At 43.6% G+C, this 22,519-nt stretch overlaps 1 protein-coding gene across 2 annotated transcripts in view; it reads right to left on the bottom strand.

Moving 5' to 3' along the window:
* The window catches only part of LOC117353728 (tetratricopeptide repeat protein 30A), a 183,397-nt gene that overhangs the window by 69,969 nt on the left and 90,909 nt on the right, over nucleotides 1–22,519 (bottom strand). For both annotated transcript variants that reach the window (XM_033929974.1, XM_033929976.1), the window contains 2 exons: nucleotides 20,282–20,335; nucleotides 19,966–20,031 (listed from right to left, as the gene is read on the bottom strand). In XM_033929974.1, the coding sequence (XP_033785865.1) occupies nucleotides 19,966–20,031; nucleotides 20,282–20,335 (120 nt within the window). The remainder of the gene's footprint in view (nucleotides 1–19,965; nucleotides 20,032–20,281; nucleotides 20,336–22,519) is intronic.

Here is a 22,519-nt window from a genome sequence, read left to right as displayed (position 1 = left end):
ACCATGACCCTGTCAGTGTATCCCCCTAACCCTTGAAGCTGGCATCTGTAACAACTGTGACCCAGTCTGGTGTCTCTAGACTGATTCCCTTCAACAACATTGTCTCCTGCAGTTACCATATTAAGCTCCATCCCACCTCTTCTCAAAGCGGAAGCTTCTCATCCTACTCCAACATCTGCAGTGACCACTGGAACAGCAAAGCCCTTGGTAGAGGTCACATGTGAGCTTCAGCTCAGGGCACCACTTCCAGCATGGCTGCTATGGATCCCAACACCTGATGATAGTCCCAAGCTGGGGAGCTCTTGGTCTCTCAACTTCCTGAAGTGTTCCTCTGTCAGGAAAACTTTCCCCTGCAAAGTATTGAAGCAAACTCCCAGGTAATCCAGAACCTGGGATGGGTCCAACTTGCTCTTGATTGGGTTGACCACTCAACCCAGGTCTTCTACAAACTGCACCAAATGCCCTGTCATTTACACACTCTCTTGAAAGGACTTCGCTCAGATCAACCAAACATCCAAATAAGGGTGCACTAGAATTTTTCCTTGTATAATGCTGGTGCCATGATGGGTGCCATCATCTTAGAAAAAATTATTGGTACTGTTGGCTCAAATTGCACAATAAAGGAATCTCTGATCAGTCTCCCAAATAGGGATGTGCAAAGCATCCTTTAAGACTAGCACAATTAGAAACTCTCCCTTCCTGAATGCCACAATAGTGTACCACAATGTTTCCATATGGAACCTGGGCACTTTTAAGGACTTGCTTCTCTCTTAAGATCCAGAATAGGCTAGAATGTATCTTCCTTCTTGGGGACTAGGAAGTAAATTAAGTACTTTCCTGTACCACATTTGACAACATGGGAACTACTGCGCAGAGCTGTATCAGCCTCTGCAGTGTCTCACTGATTATTGCCGCCTTTAGGTGGAATCGACTTGATTACTTCAAAAAGGTGTTTAACAAAGTTTGAGCAAACTCCAGAGGGTAGACATCACAAATAACCTCTAGGACCTACTTAATCTGGACTTAGCATTCGTAAAAGAAAATCTTTAACCTACATCTGATTGGAATCAGAAGACTGGCCCTCAAACCTTCACTGTCCCTCCTGGGCCACAACTGAGGAGGAGGCCTTAACTGTGTCAATAACTTATGGTCTCCTCAAAAGGATTAATTTCTTTGAAAATATCTGCCTCTCTGGGATCCATAGTTATCCCTGGGGAATATCGGCAGGCTTCTCTAATTCGCTATCTGGCCAATGACCTCCAGAAGCCTAGAAACCTTCAACTCTCCCAAACTTTTTACCAGCTGATTCAGGTCCTCCCCAATGAACCACTTGCCCCCCAAAATTAACTTGTTAAGCTTTGCTTTGAAAACTACATCCGACTTCCAGTGACATCACTGAGTGGCATGGTTGGGTAAGACTCGAGCTCCATCTCGGCCCACGTTAATTTGGCAAAATTAGCGAACCTTTACCACCGGCATTTGCCTAAATACAGTTGATAGCTTTGCTTGTTGTTTGGGCTTGCTTTATAGTGGGCAAGAAACTGCGCCTGGATTTGCAAACTTTTGCTTTTCATGTCGATGAGACCCGCAGATTTTCAGTGCACAAGATGGTGGCTGGGTACAACTGCAATGTGTGGCCAAATTGCACAGCAGAAGAGAGCACAGTTTGTGGCTCCTCGGATTTCAAAATCAATTTGGCTGGTAAGAAGGACCTGAATCGCTGGATTTAAAAGTTTCTCTGACTGGTATGAAACAAGACTTTAAAGTCGATATGGAGGGCTTGCATAAAAAGCTGGATGATATGGAGCAACGTTTGAATGATTTTGAAGAGGTCATGATGCATGACGACCAAGAAATAATAGGGCTGCAACAACACTGTGATCAGATTGAACTCAATACTGAGGACTTGTTATTGAAAATTGAGGACAGGGAAAATAAAGCCCATTGCAACAATCTTAGGGCTCGGGGTGTGCCTGAATCCCTCATGGAATGAGAAACATCGAACTAATGCAAATGGTATGTCATCACTTTTTGCAAGCTGCAGATCCAGAAGGGGATCTTCCGGTGCTTGAGTTTGAAAGAGTTCATAGAGCATTGGGTCCCCTGCAGCCTGCTTCTTGCGATTTCCACAAAAAGAATGTATATTGCAAGCGGCCCGGAAGGTTGGTCATATTACCCTGGAGGGCGCTAAAGTGGAGCTCTTTGCTGACCTATTCTCCGTAATGTTCCTCCTTGGAAGGGAGGTCACCTGTTGCTTACAGGAGCATAACATCTACTATAAATGGACCTACCCCTTTGGACTTTCTTTTACGGTGGACAATAAGCTGGAAGCACAGCTTTGGACTGCGGAGGAGGGGAGACAGCGCTAGGGCCCCCTGGGACAGGCATTGCGAGGGGCTTTGGTTCAGAGATGACACAGAGTTGATCAGAAGTGGTGCTTGCAGCACCAAACATAGCAGCAGTTTGAACAATCTGATACTTTGGAGGGAGTAGCTTGAGTGGACTTCTAAGTTCAGCACTATGTGGACCTTTTCCCTCTTTTTCTTGAAATGGAGGCTTGTGGGGTTCTCCTATCTGGCATGTGACGGGGGCTGACCAGACATGTCTACGAGGAACATTATCTGAAGTTTTGCCCTGAAAGTTTGGGGCCTTTTTCCTCTATCTGTAGGGGGGGAGAGTTGTTGGGTAAGTGGGGTTAGAGGGAAGAGTGGGGGATCTGTGGAGGGAAGATCCTGTGGGGATCTGCGGGGTGGGAAAGGAAGCGATATGTATGGGTGGTGGGTTTACTAGCAGTCAGTATGTGTGTGGTCTAGGGTAGCTACTTGAGCCTTGTTTTCTTTACAGGTATGTCACCTAAGTGTCAGACTTGTCTCTCACTGAATGTAAGGGGCTTGAACACTCCTAGAAAATGTAGCCTTTATTTTAAGGAAGCAAAGAGAGCCAAGATGGCTATAGGCTTTAGTTAAGAAACACATCTTCTTCCCCGGGGGGTGGGGTAGATATTTCAATAGGATAAAATCTAAAACAAATGGGGTGGCTATTGTTTTTGCTTTTTCTGTCCCCTGAGGTGAGGTAGGTGGTTCAGGGATAAGAAGGGGTGCTACCTTCTTTTGAAAGTGTGGCTGGGTGGCCAAGTGTATATCCTATTAAACATTTATACTCCGAACACCGATCAGGGAGCCTTTTTCCAACAACTGTCTGTCCTCTTACGAGATAAGGCGGAAGGGAAATTGATTGTGGGAGGAAACTTCAATTTAACTCTCAATACAAACTTAGACAATTCCTCCCGTTCAGTCACATATGGGGACAGAAGAAGCAACTCCTTCAATTTTTGGAGGCTTGGGACTTAATTGATGTTTGGAGATTACACCACCCATTTGATAAAGATTATACATACTATTCTGAGCCTTATTCTACTTATTTGAGAATTGATATGTGGATGTTGGGAAAGGATGTTCTTCTTGGGATGGAAAAAACTGATACTGCAGCTCAGGTTTGGTCTGACCATGCTCATATTACTTTTACTATTCAGTTGTTGCCCAAGGAGGGGGGTGTCCAGTATTGGTGGCTGGATGATAACCTTCTATTAGATCCACAGAATGTACAACAGATTAGTCGGGAATTACAGGACTATCTGGACGATAATGATAATAGGGAGACCTTCCCATCCTCAATTTGGGAAGCACTTAAAGCCATTTTGAGGGGGAAACTTATAGCCTTGGAATCTCATATCTATAAAGCCCACGAACAGCAGCGGGTCAAACTTCTTTCTCAAATCATATCAATTGGAATTGTCACATAAGGCAGGCTCTGCTGATAACTAGGCAGAATCTCTTCTTAAACAATTATGCTTAGACTTACAAGTTTAGATTTGGCTGCTATTAGTGTTAGGCTACAGTCTCTCAAACAAGAATATTTCGAAATGGCGAACAGGGCTGGGAAGTTATTAACGCATACCCTATTAAAGTGTCAGCTTCACAATTATAGCACTACCACTGTAGATGTGCAGGGGGTGCGTTACACCACATTGGCACACATTCAACAAGCTTTTGTCCAGTACTATCAAACCCTTTATTCGCTGGAGTAGGATGTCCCTATGGAGGTAATTCATTCCTTTTTAGATGAAGTACAGCTCCCTAGCCTAATGCCACCAGAGACTAATCAACTCTCTGCATCCATCAGTGATGATGAAATTCTTTTGACAATTAAGGATATTCAGCTGGGTAAGCCACCTAGTTTGGATTGCTATTCCACAAAATTTTATAAAGTTTTCAAGCAATACTTGGTCAAACCATTGGCTGCCTTCCTTACTAGCCTTGAACTGGCAGGGATCATTGAAATCAGATAAAGACCCAAACAGTGTAGCTCCTATTGGCCAATTTCATTGCTGGGGGTTGACTACCAAAATTCTGCACAATCGATTACAACGTTATTTGCCCCAATTAGTTAAGGATTCGTGCATAGTTGACAGACCTTTGATAACATTTGCAGGGTATGCCATCTGAATTGGCAAACCTACCGGGAAGAGGACTCTGCTCTAATTTTAGGTATAGATGCCGAAAAGGCTTTTGATAGGGTCTACTGGCCTTATCTATTCCAAGTGTTGGAAAAATAGGGTCTTCCTAATACTTTTTTGATGTGGCTCTGTACTCTTTATAGAGCTCCTCTGGCCTGCTTGAAGGTGAATAACTCCTACTCAGAAAGTTTCCAGTTGGGTCATGGGACGAGACAAGGTTGTACTTTATCCTTGGTTCTGTTTACATTGGCAATGGAGCCTTTGGCCCAATTGGTGTATCAGACTCCGGCTATTCGGGGGTCTGACCTGTGGCACAGTGGAACAAAAAGGTTTTTTGTTTGCAGATGATATCCTCTTTACTTTTTCAGCTCCATGCGAATCCCTACTGGCAGTAGCTAGGCTCCTTGACCTTTAAGCACTGTGTCAGGATTTAAAGTCAATGTCACTAAATCGGAGCTTTTGGAGCTCTCCCTTACAGATGTAGAGAGGGGGAATATACAAGCTTCCTTTTCTTACTGGTGGGCTTCTAGTTTGTTAAGTTATTTGGGAGTTAACCTTACTAGGAACCTTGCTGGCCTCTATACAGCGAACTATCCCAGCGTTATCATAAAGCAAATAAATGAAGAATTGGAGCATTGGAAACATTTAACTATCTCCTGGTTGGGTCAGGTCCATGCTATTAAAATGATGGTACTTCCCAAATTGCTTTGCTTATTCTCAGCCCTGTCGATACCTTTGTCTGCTTCCTTTTTTAAGTGTTTGGAAAGAAAGCTCTTTCAATATATTTGAAATAATAAAGCAGTGTAAAATGCTTTATCAGTGGAAGAATCAGGATGGAATGGGGGTGCCACATTTTCTTTCTTATCAGGCAGCCCAACTACACTGTCTAGCGGCCTGTAAATGGGAGATTCCAAAGGGCTGGGTGTGCATGGAACAAGTTATTTTGGGCAGGGCCCCTCTGTGGGTTATTCCTTGGCTGCCCTGCTTCATTATAAGAGACTTAGCGACTATTGAGAACCCTATCCTGCAACACATTCTCAATCTCTGGGTTAAACTGTTACTGGGTGAACAATTATATTTTTCTCGGATGGCCATACCATATGCTTCTCATTTTGCTCCTGGGGACTTACATTACATTTCGAAGCTGGGCGGGAAGGGGATTACTAACTTTGGGGCAGCTTTTCTCTGAGGGAGAATTGGTCTCCTTCTCTTATTTGGAGGAGTATGGACTGGTGGGGTGAGATCTCTTTCATTATTGGCAATTGGTGGATTTTTTTAAAAAAAGAGAGCACTTCCAGATTTGCAACAGCCCCCATCTCTCTTGGAACAGGCTGTCCTTCAGAGGGGAGGGGAGGGATGCTATTACCCACCTTTGCAATGCTATACTCTTCTCCATCCCAGTGCCCAGGCTGTATCAGATTGCTTGAGAAAATGCCACTGGCATAACATATGAGACTAAGGTGTGGGAGAGGCAACTGGGATTTCTCTTATGAGTCTCAGTCACCAGCAATATAGTTGAGAACAGCTATACGATGCTATACCAGTGGTATTATACTCCGGTGCGCTTAAAAGCTATCTTTGGAACAGGCTCCGAACAATGTTGGAGAGCCTCTGGGTCCCAAGGTTCCTTTTGCCATATATGGTGGCCTTACCCCAAAGTTATAGCGTTTTGGGAACAGGTTATGGATTTTGTCTCTGAGGTATTGAGCTTCTCAGTAGACAAATCGATTGAATGTTGCTTGCCAAATGTTGCCCCTCCAGAATTACTGACCTGCCATCGCAAATGGATTGCTCATGTAGTGGCAGCCGCCTGGGAAAAGCGAGAACTTCCCCTTTTGGATGGTGTCCTTGAGAAAGTTAACCATATATATAACTTTGATGTCAAAATTAACTGCTCTTCGTAGAAACAGGCTCCCTTATTTCTGGAAAATTTGGGCTCCCTTTCTTGCTTGAAGTGAGAAATTTCAACCTGTGATACTTTAGGATTTTCATCTATCACTGGGGCTTTCACTACCCACACTGCTATTTTGAGATTGTTATAATTTATTGGGGGGAGGAGGAGGTGGACTGGAGGGGGGGTTTGGGTAGTGGAAGGGGGATGCTTTAGGAATTATTTTGTTAGGGTCATAGACTCTTTCTAGGAGGCATTGTTTAGCCACGTATTGAAGAGTGACAGTACATCGTAAATGGAACCCATGGTGTTATGTTGATTGTACTTTTATGATTATTTGTTATTTTAAGGTGCAACATTGTCTTCTTTGTATTTTGTTTTATAAGGTTCAACAAAATTTATAAACTTAAAAAAAAGAAAACTACATCCATTGACTAGCCCCTCAAACAAAGATATCATCATGCTGCTATCACCAATGTGATCTCCTTGGCTGAGACCCTAATAAAATCATACATGGTATCTTCCACAAAGGCTGAACCTATGTCAATTTTACTACCTCCTGGAAGATTCCCTTACTGGACCCACCTGGGTTATTCAACACCTGCTCAGCCCACCAAAAACACACTCTTGCTACTTGACCTCCATACACTGCCACTGGAATGACAAACCCGAGACATTAAAGACTTGCTTAAGCAAGGCTTCCATATAATGATCCTCGGGATCCTTCAGCACAGAACCTCCATCCATGGCTCCCACCCTCTGGAAGTCCCTACTACTATATTTAAGGCTGGGAACATTTATTAAGAATTTTAAGTCACAGTTAAAGGTCTACTATTTTATAAAAGCATTTGATGCCTCTACTTTGTAAATCTCTTGCTTTTTTTTTTTTTAACAACTAGGTTATTTTATCTTTTTTTTATCTTCCACCTTTTGTTGTTTTCCTTTTTTTTTTTTTTTTTTTTTTTTGGGGGGGGCAGTTCTCAACATGACATTGTAAAATCTTTTCCTCCCTAGTTTACCACATTGTGTCCTGCATGTTTTCCCTAGTTATGGCATAAGAACATAAGCATTGCCTCTGCCGGGTCAGACCAGGGGTCCATTGTGCCCAGCAGTCCGCTCCCACGGTGACCCCCCAGGTCCATGACTTGTAAGTGATCCTTTACCTAAACCTTTTATTCCCTAATCATTTAATATTCTATATAGTAACCTTCAATCCCCTTCTCCTTCAGGAAATTATTCAAACCCCTCTTGAAACCCAATATCGTACTCTGTCCTACCACCTCCTCTGGAAGCCCATTCCAGGTGTCCACCACCCTCTGAGTGAAGAACTTCCTAGCATTTGTTCTGAATCTGTCTTTCAATTTTTCTGAATGCCCTCTTGTTTTTGTTTTCCCCGCTAGTCTGAAGAATCTGTCTCTCTCCACCTTCTCTATGCCTTTCATGATCTTATAAGTCTCTATCATGTCCCCTCTAAGTCTCCGCTTTTCCAGGGAAAAGAGCTCTAGCTTCTCTAGCCTTTCAGCATATAAAAGTAGAGAATGACACGGTGGCGGTTTACCCGCGGCCACCGCGTTTAGCCGCGGGTAACCCGCCAAAACGGGGAACGAAAACTAGCAGTCGCTGCAGGGACGGGGACAAGGCCATTCACCGCCCCGTGGAGCTGGCTAAACACTAGGATCGATTAGGCAGGCGGGTGGGGGCTGCGGGGACCATGCGATCGCCCGTGTTCCCGGCTCAAACTGGAAGGAGGGAGTGAAAGGGAAAAGGATTCTGGGCCAAGGAGATGAAGACGGAAAGAAAAACCCACAGCAGGAAAGAAAGGGAAGGACAGGCAGGTGAGCCAGATGCTAGAAGCAGGGGGGGGGGGAAGAAAGAGGGAAAAAAGCTAGATGGGGTTGAAAAGAAGAGAAACACTGGTATGGAAGAGGAAGATAGGGGAAATATGGACACAGGAAGGTAACAGAAAGAGGGGAAATTATGTGCATGGGGCATAGGGACAGAGACATAAAGGGGACATGCCATGGGGATGGTATATGGACACGGGGGGGGGGGGGGCAATGGCAGATACATAGGGGAGATATTAGAAATGGGGAAAATAGGAGCACAGAAGCGAGATGGTTTGTGGGGATGGGACAGGGACCGAGCTCGCAGGCTCCAGTGGCTTGCACAAATTACATTGTAACGTGCCATGAAAATAAGAGGGAGGAAGGTAGATAGATAGGCCACGCGAGAGGAGCTGAAGGGTGGTAGAAAGGAACAGATGGTAAAGGAGGGAGGGAAGGGTGGTGGTGGAAAGGAATAGGACAGACATTGAAGGAGGGTGGAGAGGAACAGACCCTGAAGGGAAATGTGGAAGACAGAATGGGAAGAAGACAGATGCCAGACTATGGGGGAGCGGAGGGAAGAAGATGGGTGCTAGACCAATTGGGGGGGAGGTGAAGGGAGAGGCACAGTAACAGCAAATGGAAGACGCAGAGAGAAGACACACAGTGGATTGAAGGAATTGAATGAGAAGATGTGGAAAGCAGAAACCAGAAAACAAAGGTAGAAAAAAAATTCTATTTATTTATTTTTTGCTTTAGGATAAAGTAGTATATTAGTTGTGTTGATAAAAATTTATAAACAAAGCCCTGCCAGCTGAACATCTGTTTCTCTAGTTCAGGAGCAGGAACTTTGATTTACAAGAAAGGAATAAGCTAAATATTACAGTACTAAGGCTTATATGGATGCAGCGGGGACGGTGACAGGGCGGTGAAAGGGATGGCGGTGACAGTGACGGGGCGGTGAAGGGAACGGCGGTGACGGGGCGGTGCAGAGGATGGTGGGCCGTGGACGGGGACAGATTTTTTCCCCGTGTCATTCTCTATATAAAAGGTTTTCCATGCCTTTAATCATCCTTGTTGCTCTTTTCTGTACCCTCTCGAGCATCGCCATATCCTTCTTAAGGTACGGTGACCAGTACTGGACGCTGTACTCCAGATGCGGGCGCACCATCGCCCGATACAATGGCAGGATAACTTCCTTCGTTCTGGTAGTAATACCTTTTTTGATAATGCCCAACTTTCTTTTCGCCTTCTTGAGGCCACTGCGCATTGTGCCGCCGGCTTCATTGTTTTATCCACCAAAATCCCCAAGTCCTTTTCTAGGTTGCCTTCCCCCAGTATCATCCCTCCCATCGTATCATTATACATCGGGTTCCCTTTCCCTATGTGCAAGACTTTACATTTCTCTACATTGAAGCTTGTCTGCCATTTATTTGCCATTTATTTGTTCAGGTCCCTTTGTAGTTCTTTACATTCCTCAACAGTTCTAACCCTACTAGAGAGCTTTGTGTCGTCCGCAAATTTTATAACCTCGCACTTCGTTTCTGATTCCAGGTCATTAATGAATATGTTGAACAGCAGTGGTCCCAGCACTGGCCACTCGTGATCCCTTTCCAGTCAGAGTAGTGCCCCTTTACTCTTATCCTCTGTTTCCTGTCCACCAGCCAATTTTTGATCCATCTCTGCACGTCCCCTTCCACCCCATGGCTCCAGTTTCCTTAGTAGGCGCTCATGGGGTACCTTGTAGAAGGCTTTTTGGAGGTCCAGATATACGATGTCTATGGGGTCACCTTTGTCCAATTGTTCGCTTATCCCCTCAAAGAAGTGCAGTAGGTTCATTTGACATGATCTTCCTTTACAGAAACCATACTGGATTGTTCTCATCAGTTTATTTTTTTTCTATATGCTAGTTGATACTGTCCTTGATCAATGCTTTGACCATCTTCCTTAGAACTGAGGTCAAGCTCACTGGTCTGTAGTTCCCCGGGTCGCCTCTCGATCCTTTTTTGAAGATAGGTGTAACATTTGCTATTCTCCAGTCCTCCGGGATTACTCCTGTTTTCAAGGATAGGTTACAAATCTGCTGCAGTAACTCCGCTGTTTCGTTTCTGAGCTCTTTCAGTATTCTCGGGTGGATTCCGTCTGGGCCCGGAGATTTGTCAGTTTTTAATCTATCTATCTGTTTGAATACGTCTTCGCGGCTTACCTCCATGTATGATAATTTTTCCTCTTGATCCTCCTTGAAGATTTTTCTGGTTCCAGCACGTTGGATGTGTCCTCTCTTGTAAAGACTGACGAGAAGAACGTGTTTAGTCTGTCTGCCACCTCTTCTTCCTCCTTCACCACTCCCTTCCTGTCTCCCCCATCTAGAGGTCCCACCTCCTCCCTCGCCAGCTGCTTTCCTTTCACATATCGGAAGAATGGTTTAAAATTTCGTGCTTCCCTGGCAAGTCTCTCTTCATATTATTTTTTTGCTTTTCTGACCACGTGATGACATTCTTTTTGATGCTTCCTGTGCTCTTTCCAATTGTCCTCGGTTTTATCCTTTTTCCACTTCCGGAATGATTTTTTCTTGTCTCCTATCGTTATCTTAACTTCATTGGTTATCCACGTCGAGTCTTTTGTTCGATTCTTTTTGCACCCTTTTCTAAATCTGGGTATATACAGGTTTTGCGCCTCATTTAAGCCTTGAATAAGGATCAGGCTTGCTCCACAGTCTGTGCTTTCCTGGAGCTGCTTCTGAGTTTCCTTCTCACCATTAGTCTCATGGCATCATAGTTCCCTTTCTTGAAGTTAAACATTGTTGCAATAGTTCTCTTCCCCTTTGGCATTCCTACTTCCACTTTGAATTGGATCATGTTGTGATCAATGTTTCCTAATGGTCCCACTACTTCCACTTCCTTTGCAGGTCCTTTCAGCCTGTTGAGGATTAGATCCAGAATAGCAGTCCTTCTCATTGGTTCCTTGACAAGCTGTTCCATGAAGCAGTCCCTTACAGCCTCCAGGAACTCCGTTTCCTTTGTACATTTTGAAATTCCAAGACGCCTGTCTATCCCAGGATAGTTGAAATCTCCCATAACTATGGTGTTTGCGTTTTTACATTCCTGCCTCAACTCGACTCCCAGTTCTGTATCCTTTGCTTCAATTTGCCCAGGTAGGCAGTAGTACAGTCCCATCTTTATCTTGGCTCCATTTCTTCCCGGTATTTTAACCCATAGTGATTCCGGTTGGTCGTTTGTCGCTGCTGCATCTACTCTGGTCGAGTGAATGGTGTCCTTTATGTATAGTGTTATTCCTCCTCCTTTCTGATATGTCCTGTCTCTTCGGTAGAGCTTGTACACTGGCAGTACTATGTCCCATTTGTTTTCCTTGTTCCACCATGTTTCTGTGATTGCTATGATGTCTAGGTTCTCATTTTTGGCCATGACTTCTAATTCCTACATTTTGTTCTTTAGGCTCCTTGCATTAGTGTACATGCAGTTCAAGTCCTAGTATTTTTTCTACCTTGTTATTTTCCCTTGCGTTTCATTCTTCTTTCTGTCCCCTTCCTGACCTGCCGACTCCTGATTTTTGTCCCTTTTGTCTTCCCCTTGTGGTACGTTCTTATTATCCTCCTTTTGTTCCTTCCCTTCGTCTTGCTCCATTTTGACTTCCCCTTGTAGTACATTCCTCCTATCCTCCTCTTGTTTCATCCTGTTCCCTTGTTTTTTCAGCTCCTGTTGTGTGCCATTTGTGTCTTCCCACTCAGTATCTTGTTATGTCAGTTTCTTTTAGCAGTTTTTATCTATTCTTTTTTTATCGTTTTCGTTTTAATTGTAAACCGCTTTGGTTTAACTTGTTTTGTTAATTAATTGCGATATATCAAATAAATGTATCAATGGGAATGATGGTCTTCTTGATCACCATTGCCACTGACACATCCACCTTGGGAAGCCTGAGAGACTCTTCCTTATGGCATTTGATACAACTGTTAGCAGGGACTTATGCTGTTAGTTCTCACAGAAACACATTTTTGAGTGGTATTATCTAATGGTGTTATTTTGTTTCTTATTTTAAAGGTTTTACTGCTGTTTTAGATTCATTTCTTTCCAGCTTTCACCTGTTGGCATTTCATTTTTCTACGGATAGTCTAACTCTGTAATTATTTAATGTGCTGTTTTTTTATTTAGGTATGTACCCTCTCATTTTTCCATGGCTGGTTTGCCCTTGCATTTTTTCAATAGCTGGTTTCATGTTTGCTCCCTATAATATGGATTCTTACATTTGTTAGCATTGCAATCATCTGTATTAATGTGCATTTTTTACCCATAGGTTATTCTTTTAGTCCCTATGTCCTTTATAAGACAATTAGCTTCTATATTGATGATTATATGATTTGTTTTAACATATCTGTTTTATCATGATAATGTTCTGTTTTGTTATTGTTTTCTAGTTTTATTAACTCCTGATGCAGCCCTTAATGTGGGTTTTGGATTTTATGTGATGAGTTTTATCTGATGTCTATACAATTAAACTGAACTTGATTTCTACAAATGTTTTTGGCTGTGCTGCTTTTCGTTGACTACCTCTCCAGAGCTGTCCTGGTACTGCCCAACTTTGCCCAATCTGCCTTAAACAAAAGGTCTAATACATGGCCAAAATGAATTCTGAGAGGGACTCCTCTACCCATGTAAGAAGCCTTCATCCTTGCCATGGATTTCACCAGCATCACACATTGTGATAAAAATTGCAGCAGTTCTGGCCAAACACAGGACTGCTGCCTTCTCCTGCATTGTTACTGCCTGAGGTGCTCAAGTCTTCAGGCTTGATCTGTCAGCCTTAGCCAAGCTCAGTCCTGGCACTACCGCCTGACTGAAGCCAACAAAATTTACAGATACCTGCTGACTCAAAGCCCCGGGGGTTGCAAACATGGCAATGTCATGGCTTCTCTGTATGGTCTGCCACTCTGGCAGTTCCTTGACTTCAGCTATCACAGTGGGACCAGCTGAAGATCCTTTCTGCCTTCTCCTACCTTATGCACTTCTCTCCTCTGGCCTTCACTGACTAGGCCCCCTAAGGACAGACAGCACTGGAGCCCTACTACTTCCCTGTTTCCAAAATTGAGATAATAAACCAGATGTGTTTATGCTTTCTTTTATTTTTGTAGCTGCCCAATTTCCCAATCAGGTCCTCAAGGTCTTCCCTCCAATATCAGGAGGAGAAATCAAGGCAGAAGGACCCTCTGTATCAAGCACTACTCAGGTTGGGTTGAGGTTTGGGTGTGAGGTGACACCCTTGAGCACACAACGGGCCCAACTGACCATAATCTTAACACCAGATATCCCCCTGATCACTCTTCTTTTTGCTACAGTGGTCAAAAACACCCCTCAAGGGCCTAAAGCACAGTTACTTACCGTAACAGGTGTTATCCAGGGACAGCAGGCAGATATTCTTGACTGATGGGTGACGGCACCGACGGAGCCCCGGTACGGACAATTTTAGAGTGATTGCACTCTAAGAACTTGGAAAGTTCTGGCATGCCGCACCGCGCACGCGCGAGTGCCTTCCCGCCCGACAGAGGCGCGCGGTCCCCAGTTAAGATAAGCCAGCTAAGAAGCCAACCCGGGGAGGTGGGAGGGACGCAAGAATATCTGCCTGCTGTCCCTGGATAACACCTGTTACGGTAAGTAACTGTGCTTTATCCCAGGACAAGCAGGCAGCTATTCTTGACTGATGGGTGACCTCCAAGCTAACAAAAAGAGGGATGGAGGGAAGGTTGGCCATTATGAAAACAAATTTTGCAAAACAGATTGGCCGAAGTGTCCATCCCGTCTGGAGAAAGCATCCAGACAATAATGAGATGTAAAAGTATGAACTGAGGACCAAGTAGCAGCCTTGCAGATTTCCTCAATAGGAGTGGAACGGAGGAAAGCTACAGATGCTGCCATAGCTCTGACTTTATGGGCCGTGACAGAACCTTCCAGTGTCAGTCCGGTCTGAGCATAACAAAATGAAATGCACGCTGCCAGCCAATTAGACAACGTACGTTTAGAAACAGGACGTCCCAATTTATTCGGATCAAAGGACAGAAAGAGTTGGGGAACTGATCTGTGGGGTTTCGTACGCTCTAGATAGTAAGCTAGAGCCCTCTTACAATCCAAAGTATGCAGAGCTTGTTCCCCAGAATGAGAATGAGGTTTTGGAAAGAAAACAGGCAAAACAATGGATTGGTTGAGATGGAATTCAGAGACAACCTTAGGGAGAAACTTTGGATGCGTACGCAGAACCACCTTGTCATGGTGAAAGACCGTAAAAGGTGGATCTGCAACCAGTGCATGAAGCTCACTGACCCTCCTGGCAGAGGTAAGAGCAATAAGGAAAAGTACCTTCCAAGTGAGAAACTTGAAAGAAGCGGTAGCCAAAGGTTCAAATGGAGGCTTCATCAAGGCGGAAAGAACCACATTGAGATCCCAGATAACAGGAGGGGCTTTAAGAGGTGGTTTCACATTGAAAAGACCCCGCATGAACCTGGACACCAGGGGATGAGCTGATAGAAGTTTTCCATGGATCGGCTCATGAAAAGCAGCAATGGCACTGAGGTGGACTCTGATGGAAGAAGACTTAAGGCCAGAGTCAGACAAAGAAAGCAAATAATCCAACAACGTCTCCACTGCCAGGGAAGTTGGATCAAGATGATGAAGAAGACACCAGGAAGAAAATCTCGTCCACTTCTGATGGTAACATTGCAGAGTGGCTGGCTTCCTGGAGGCATCTAGAATGGAACGAACAGGCTGAGACAAAAGCGTATCATGAGAAGTCAGCCCGAGAGATACCAAGCCGTCAGGTGCAGAGACTGGAGGTTGGGATGTAGAAGGGTCTCCTGATGCTGTGTAAGCAGAGAAGGATACAGTGGAAGAAGAAAAGGTTCCCTGGAACTGAGTTGAAGTAGAAGGGAGAACCAATGTTGCCTGGGCCACCTCGGAGCAATCAGAATCATGGTGGCTCGTTCCCTCTTGAGCTTGAATAAGGTTCTCAACATGAGAGGCAGAGGAGGGAAAGCGTACAGGAACAGATTTGACCAATCGAGGAGAAATGCATCCGCTGCCAGACGGAGAGGGGAGTAGAGTCTGGAGCAGAATAGGGGCAGCTGGTGATTGTGAGGAGCTGCAAAGAGGTCTATCTGAGGAGTGCCCCATTGAGCGAAGATAGACTGTAGAGTTACAGGATCGAGTGTCCACTCGTGAGGCTGGAGAATTCTGCTGAGCTTGTCCGCTAAGGAATTCTGTTCTCCCTGAATGTAGATAGCTTTCAGGAAGAGATGGTGATCTATGGCCCAAGTCCAGATCTTCTGTGCTTCCTGGCACAAGAGGCGAGAGCCTGTCCCCCCTTGCTTGTTGATGTAGTACATGGCCACTTGATTGTCTGTGCACAGCAGAAGGACCTGAGGAAAGAGAAGATGTTGGAAGGCCTTGAGGGCATAAAACATCGCTCTGAGTTCCAGGAAATTGATGTGATGCTTCTTTTCCTGGGCTGTCCAAAGACCTTGAGTCTGGAACTCGTTCAAATGAGCTCCCCATGCATAAGGAGAGGCGTCGGTGGTGATGACTAGTTGATGAGGAGGCTGATGGAACAGAAGACCTCTGGATAGATTTGAGGATACCAACCACCATTGTAGAGATTGACGAAGCGATGATGTCACAGAGATGTGTCGTGAGCAAGGATCCGTCGCTTGGGACCACTGAGAAGCAAGGGTCCATTGAGGAGTTCGCAGGTGAAGACGTACGAGGGGTGCGACATGAACTGTGGATGCCATGTGACCCAAGAGTATCATCATTTGTTTGGCAGAGATGGAATGTTGTGGAAGTACCTGCTGACATAGAGACTGAAGAGTCTGAAGACGGTTGGATGGTAGAAATGCTCTCATGAGGAGTGTGTCCAATATCGCTCCAATGAATTGGAGTCTTTGAGTGGGAATGAGATGAGACTTGGGTAGATTGATCTCGAATCCCAATATTTGTAGAAATTGGATGGTTTGGTTGGTGGCCAGGAGAACTGCTGGAGCGGATGTGGCCTTGATTAACCAGTCGTCCAGGTAAGGAAATACCTGAAGGTGGTGAGAGCGCAGAAAAGCAGCTACCACGATGAGACATTTGGTGAACACCCTTGGAGAGGAAGCAAGACCGAAGGGCAGCACCTTGTACTGGTAATGACACTGATTGATCATGAAACGGAGATACTGTCTGGAGGTTATATTGATTGGAATGTGAGTGTATGCTTCTTTGAGATCGAGGGAGCATAGCCAGTCGTCTTGGTTGAGAAGAGGATAAAGAATGGCTAAGGAAAGCATCTTGAATTTTTCCTTTACCAGATGTTTGTTGAGATCGCGAAGATCTAGAATTGGTCTGAGATCTCCTGTTTTTTTGGGGACTAGAAAATAACGGGAGTAGAATCCCTGACCCTTTTGATCTAGAGGAACTTCTTCTATAGCGTTTAGAAGAAGGAGGGATTGAACTTCCTGAATGAGGAGGGCAGATTGAGGACTGTTCAAAGCAGACTCTTTTGGCAGGTTTTGGGATGGAAGAGTCTGAAAGTTGAGAGAGTAGCCGTGGCGGATGATGTTGAGGACCCATTGGTCCGAAGTGATAACTTCCCACCGGCTGAGGAATAGAGAGACACGACCTCCTATAGGTTGAGGCAGGAGAGCAGATATAGGAGTACTGGCTATACTTTGGAGAAGTAAGTCAAAAGGGCTGTGTCTTCTGCTGTGGAGTTGGCTTTACAGGCTGCTGTTGCGGTTGTTGCCTGGGAGGCTGACGCTGTTGCTGCCGTTGACGCCTGGGTTGCTGAGCAGTTGTTGGCAATGGCCGAGCTGTGAAACGGCGTTGATAGGCTGACTGTTGTCTAAAAGGCCTTGTTGGGGGAGGCTTTTTCTTATTTTTAAGAAGGGTATCCCAACGTGTTTCATGAGCCGACAGCTTTTGAGTAGTTGAATCCATGGATTCCCCAAAAAGCTCATCCCCTAGGCATGGGGTGTTGGCTAACCGATCTTGATGATTAACATCAAGTTCAGATACCCGAAGCCAGGCCAGGCAACGCATTGCCACAGACATTGCTGTCGCTCTGGATGTAAGTTCGAAGGTGTCATAAATGGATCTAACCATGAACTTACGCAACTGAAACAGAGAAGACAAGCAATGGTGGAAAGATTGTTGTTTCCGTTGAGGAAGGTATTTCTCAAAGGAAGCCATGGTGGTAAGGAGATGTTTCAGATAGAAAGAAAAATGAAAGCCATAATTTCCAGCTCTATTTGCCAACATTGCATTTTGGTAGAGCCTCTTACCAAATTTATCCATGGCTTTACCCTCTCTGCCAGGAGGAACAGAAGCATATACACTGGCTCCTGCAGATTTTTTAAGGGTGGATTCGACAAGTAAAGATTCATGAGGAAGTTGTGGTTTGTCGAACCCAGGAATGGGAATTACTTTGTACAGAGAGTCTAACTTACGCGGGGCCCCTGGAACCGTTAAGGGAGTCTCTAAATTCTTGTAAAAAGTCTCCCTCAAGATGTCGTGAAGAGGGAGCTTCAAATATTCCTTTGGAGGTTGGTCAAAGTCTAGGGCGTCCAAAAAAGCTTTAGACTTTTTGGATTCAGCCTCCAAAGGAATAGACAGAGAATCACACATATCTTTCAGGAAACTGGAGAAAGATGAAGTGTCATGCTTAGAGGACGGGTCATGTACAGCAGACTCCTCCTCATCTGAGGAACATTCTCCTTCAGAGAGAAAAGGCTCTTCTGAATCTCCCCACAGATCAGGATCCCTGACATGGGGAGAACGATCCCGAGACTCAGGGGTAGTTGGGTCTACATGCCGGGTCTTGCGCACCGACTTACCCGATCTCATCGACATCGACCCAGGCGATGTAATCGGTTGTACCGGAGCCGAAGTCTGCACCGATTGATGCTGAGCTCTCGGCTCCGGCGCAAGGACTGGCATCGATGTCGATGAAGTGGAGTGAATCGGTACCGAGGGAGTGGATACCGACAATACAGGTTGCTCCACTATCGGTACCGGCTCCGGAAGGTTTGGTGCCAGGATAGTTGGAAGGAGCTGTTGCAATTGCTGCTTGAGCTGTGCCTGGAGAATGGCCGTAATACGGTCATCAAGGGATGGCACCGGTACCGCTTTTTTCTTCTGCGGTACCTGCGGTGCCGCTCGACGCCCCGGAGATGAGGAGCCCGATGTCGAGGGACTCACCTCAATAGGGGCGGAGCGCTTCTGCTGGCGCCTCACAGTCGGCAGGATTGGACTCACTGCACTTGAGACCGGAGGACGTTCCAGCGGGGAAGGCTTCTTAGCCGGCTTACCTGCATGTTGGGACGCCGGCGCGGAATCTCGCGGCGTCGAAGAAGAGGGTGCCGACTGAACCGGTGCCGAAGTCGGAGTCGATGGAACGGGATCGGACATCTCGGCGCCGAAAAGTAATCGCTGTTGTATTTGGCGATTTTTTAATGTTCTTTTTTTCAGTGTGGCACAGCGGGTGCAGGAGGAGGCCTGATGCTCAGGACCCAAACACTGTAAGCACCAGTTGTGTGGGTCCGTGAGAGATATGGGCCGAGCACACCGCTGGCACTTTTTAAAACCTGGCTGAGGGGGCATGAACGTGAAAACCGCTTCAGCCAAATCGAAGGCCGAGGCTTCGATGGTGGCAGAAGGCCCCGCAGGGGAAAAGCCAAATTGAATGAAAAAACAAAAGATTTTTTTTTTTTTTTTTTACAAATAATGAAAGAAAAAGAAAGAGGCAAAAGCCAAAAAGGTTTACGCGAGCGGGAAGGCAATTCAAAAAATTTTCAACAGCCGTTGAAAAAACGCGTCTTCTTAGCTCCGCGGAAACTAAGAAACTGGGGACCGCGCGCCTCTGTCGGGCGGGAAGGCACTCGCGCGTGCGCGGTGCGGCATGCCAGAACTTTCCAAGTTCTTAGAGTGCAATCACTCTAAAATTGTCCGTACCGGGGCTCCGTCGGTGCCGTCACCCATCAGTCAAGAATAGCTGCCTGCTTGTCCTGGGATAAATAGCTAATACCACCTCCACTAGACCTGGGCTGCACAGGCTTACCCACCACTACCCTCTGCTGATAACTGAAAAATACTGGCTAGATGTGAGATGCAGAGGACTCTTATAGGTCACACTGAAATCAATAGTTCTAAGTATCCATCTGTTGGTAGAAGTGCATAAACCCAAACATATGGACTGGTCTCAAGAGATACTAAGGAATATAACTTTTCCTCTAAAATTCTGTGATAGTAAAAACACTGGCTCAACTTGGGATTACATGAGGTCTTTCCTTAGCTCCCTAGGGTGGCTCTCTCAAAGAGCATTATAACTACACTCTCGACCTGGTTCACAGCACAGTGACCATATGGAACATATAACTACACTCTCGAAGAACAAACATTTCTTTCCTGAGCACAGTTGAAAAGTCGTTGTTGTGCTTGATGGACACACTTCCTCCTCAGGTCAAGACAAAACAAATGCCTAATATAACAACACTGAAATCTCACTGTTTAGAACACAAATCTTTTTTTTGGCTTGAAAAAAAAAATTCCCATTATATTCAGATTCTTTCCGTGTGTTTTGAGACATGATTCTTTTAATATTGCATTCATTTATGTAGTTTATAAACAAGGGTAACTTTTTACATTAACAGTATACAGCTGAAAAACTACCATACACAATGAAGATCAGCAGAAAGGTACCTGTTTTGTTAATTTTCTTAACTGCTCAGTCAACATTCCTGCTAATTCATCCAATTTTAGGAAAGCCTGCAAGTAACGAGGGAAGTCAAACATTCAGGAAAATTCACAGATAACTTACCCACAATATTTGTAAATTAACACAGAACAATTCATTCGCTTGTCCCACAATACCAGAAGCTTTTAAATATTTTAATTAACCTTTTAAACACATTAATGATTTTACTGTGGACATTTTAAGTGCAGGAAAGTAATGACAAAAGAAACATGCAGGATAACCCCATGCACATGCTTGCAATGAGAAATCAGATACTCTTACCTCTTCTGGTGCTGTTTGGCAAGTTATCAAGGCATCCAGAAAATCATACAAGTACTGAAACACAAAGACCAAGCACAGTGATTAAATGGTTCTCTTAACCAGACACACATTGAAACCTTTATATTACTCACTCTTTGATATGCTTTAGAAAAATTCTAAGTATATTTACTGGAAAAGCAGAAAGAGAAATAAGATAGAAACATTCATTTATTTAGTAAATTTCAATGATGTACAAGGGGGCAGCATATTACTATAAGGAAAAAAATCAATGACAAGGCCCCAGCACCGAACCCTGACTCATGACCCTTCTAGGTCCATGCTCCCCTTGGAGTTGGGCATGCAATTTGTACCAACTAAGAGAATTATGTGTGTGTCTGTCAATTAACACCAATTATAGCTCAGAATGAGGGGGTGAAAGCATAGAAAAGAGAAAGCAGAGGGAACAAGGATCTGGGATCATGGGGAAGATGATTCTTCAATGCTTTATGGATGAAAAAGTTCAAGGTTCTTATTTTGATATGGTTGTTTATACATAAGGAAGATTAAATTCTGGATGTTTGAACTTTTATAAAATTTTCATAGACATGGAATATCTTCTGTCAGTATATTATGCTTGGAGACTTTCTTTTAAGAAAACTTTTATTTATACTGATGAAGAAGGAAAAGGAGAACATATTGTCTAAACTTAGTTAATACAAATGCAGTTGCTGGAAGAAAAGTTTTTAGAATTCGGGAAGATTTAAACAAAGTTGTTTTTTTATTCAATGAGAGCAATGAGAGGAAACTAATCTTTATATATATTTTAGATGTTTATGGGTCATGTACATTATATGATATGGATTGTCTGATTTGTTGTTCATTGACAGATCTTTATTGTTCTTTTTCAATGGGTAATGATTTGGGAGATGAGAATGTATGAAGTTATCAAATTTATTGAGTTGGGGGTCTTAATTACATAAGTATATATGGGAAGTAAATACATTAAATATGTAATAATTATATTAAAATATGAAATATAAAATATATTTGAAGTTTCAGATAAAAGTCAAGGGAGTATTATTTGAGAGGATTTGGTTGAAAAATGTTTTATAAAATGGTCTTTTATGTTCTTTCTTAATGGGTAATGATTTGGGTGGTGTGACTATATAAACTTAATATGTGTGCAAATATTTTAAAAGGTGTGGATATTACTTCTGTGGGGAGGAGGGAAAAATATAAAAAGAAAAAAAAAGTTTATAGATGGTAGGGAATAAAGAAAGATTTATATAAAGTAGCATTGAGGGGGCTAAATTCAAGGAAAAAAAAATAGAGGGGTTAAAAAAAATGATGTAGAAGTAAGGATATGCTATATGTTTTTAATGATTATCTAATATAAAATGCTATTAATGTTAATCAATCAATTAATCAATAGTTTATTGAAGATATGCATGAAATATTGGGTATTAATTTAGGGCTTCGATGAATTCTTAGCTATTTTGCTCCTAAGACATGATATTTAAATAATTATTCTTCTTTGAATTAATAGGAAATAGTCATATTTGGGGAAAAGAAAGAAGACATATAAAATGATAATGAGATTAATTTAATGATTAAGGATAAATTTATTAACTGTATTACTGGTATTTGGGGATAGTAAAGAAATAGTATTTTCATTAATGTGATAAATATATAGATAAAGATGATGGAAAATCTCTTATGATAATTAAAATATGGATTTATTTTTGGAAAGCTTGTTTCGGGGGGAAAGAGATAAAGTTGCCTGGGGAAGGGGTATTGTGATTGCTAATCCTATGGGTGCTCCAAGACAGTCATTTTATTGGGGGGAAGGGGATAGGGGTGGGGAAGGGGGTTTTTCAATTAGGGTATGGATGTGCAGGGAAAATATGAATCTATTGAGGTATTTGATAGTTGTGATATCTCTTATGGTCCCTTTTTATTACAATATTAAAGTGGAGTTAAAATTTTTTTCATTAAATGTTAATGGCCTCAATCATCCAATCAAAAAAAAAGAAAATACTTTCCTTTCTGAAACAACAAAATGCTGATATATACTATATTCAAGAGACACATTTGTCGGCCATAGAAGCTAAGAAACTGGAAGATGGTTGGGTAAAGCATTGTTTTTTTGCCCCGGCTGTTGGGAAAAAGGCAGGTGTAGCCATTTTGGTGAATAAAAAATGTTCAGCTACTTTTAAAATGATGGATTCAGATCCTTTAGGAAGATGGGTATATGTGGAA

This window comes from Geotrypetes seraphini, chromosome 2 (genome assembly GCF_902459505.1).
Source record: "Geotrypetes seraphini chromosome 2, aGeoSer1.1, whole genome shotgun sequence".
Taxonomy (NCBI): domain Eukaryota; kingdom Metazoa; phylum Chordata; class Amphibia; order Gymnophiona; family Dermophiidae; genus Geotrypetes; species Geotrypetes seraphini.
Note: the sequence above shows the minus strand (reverse complement) of the source record. Positions and strands in the feature narration are given on the sequence as shown.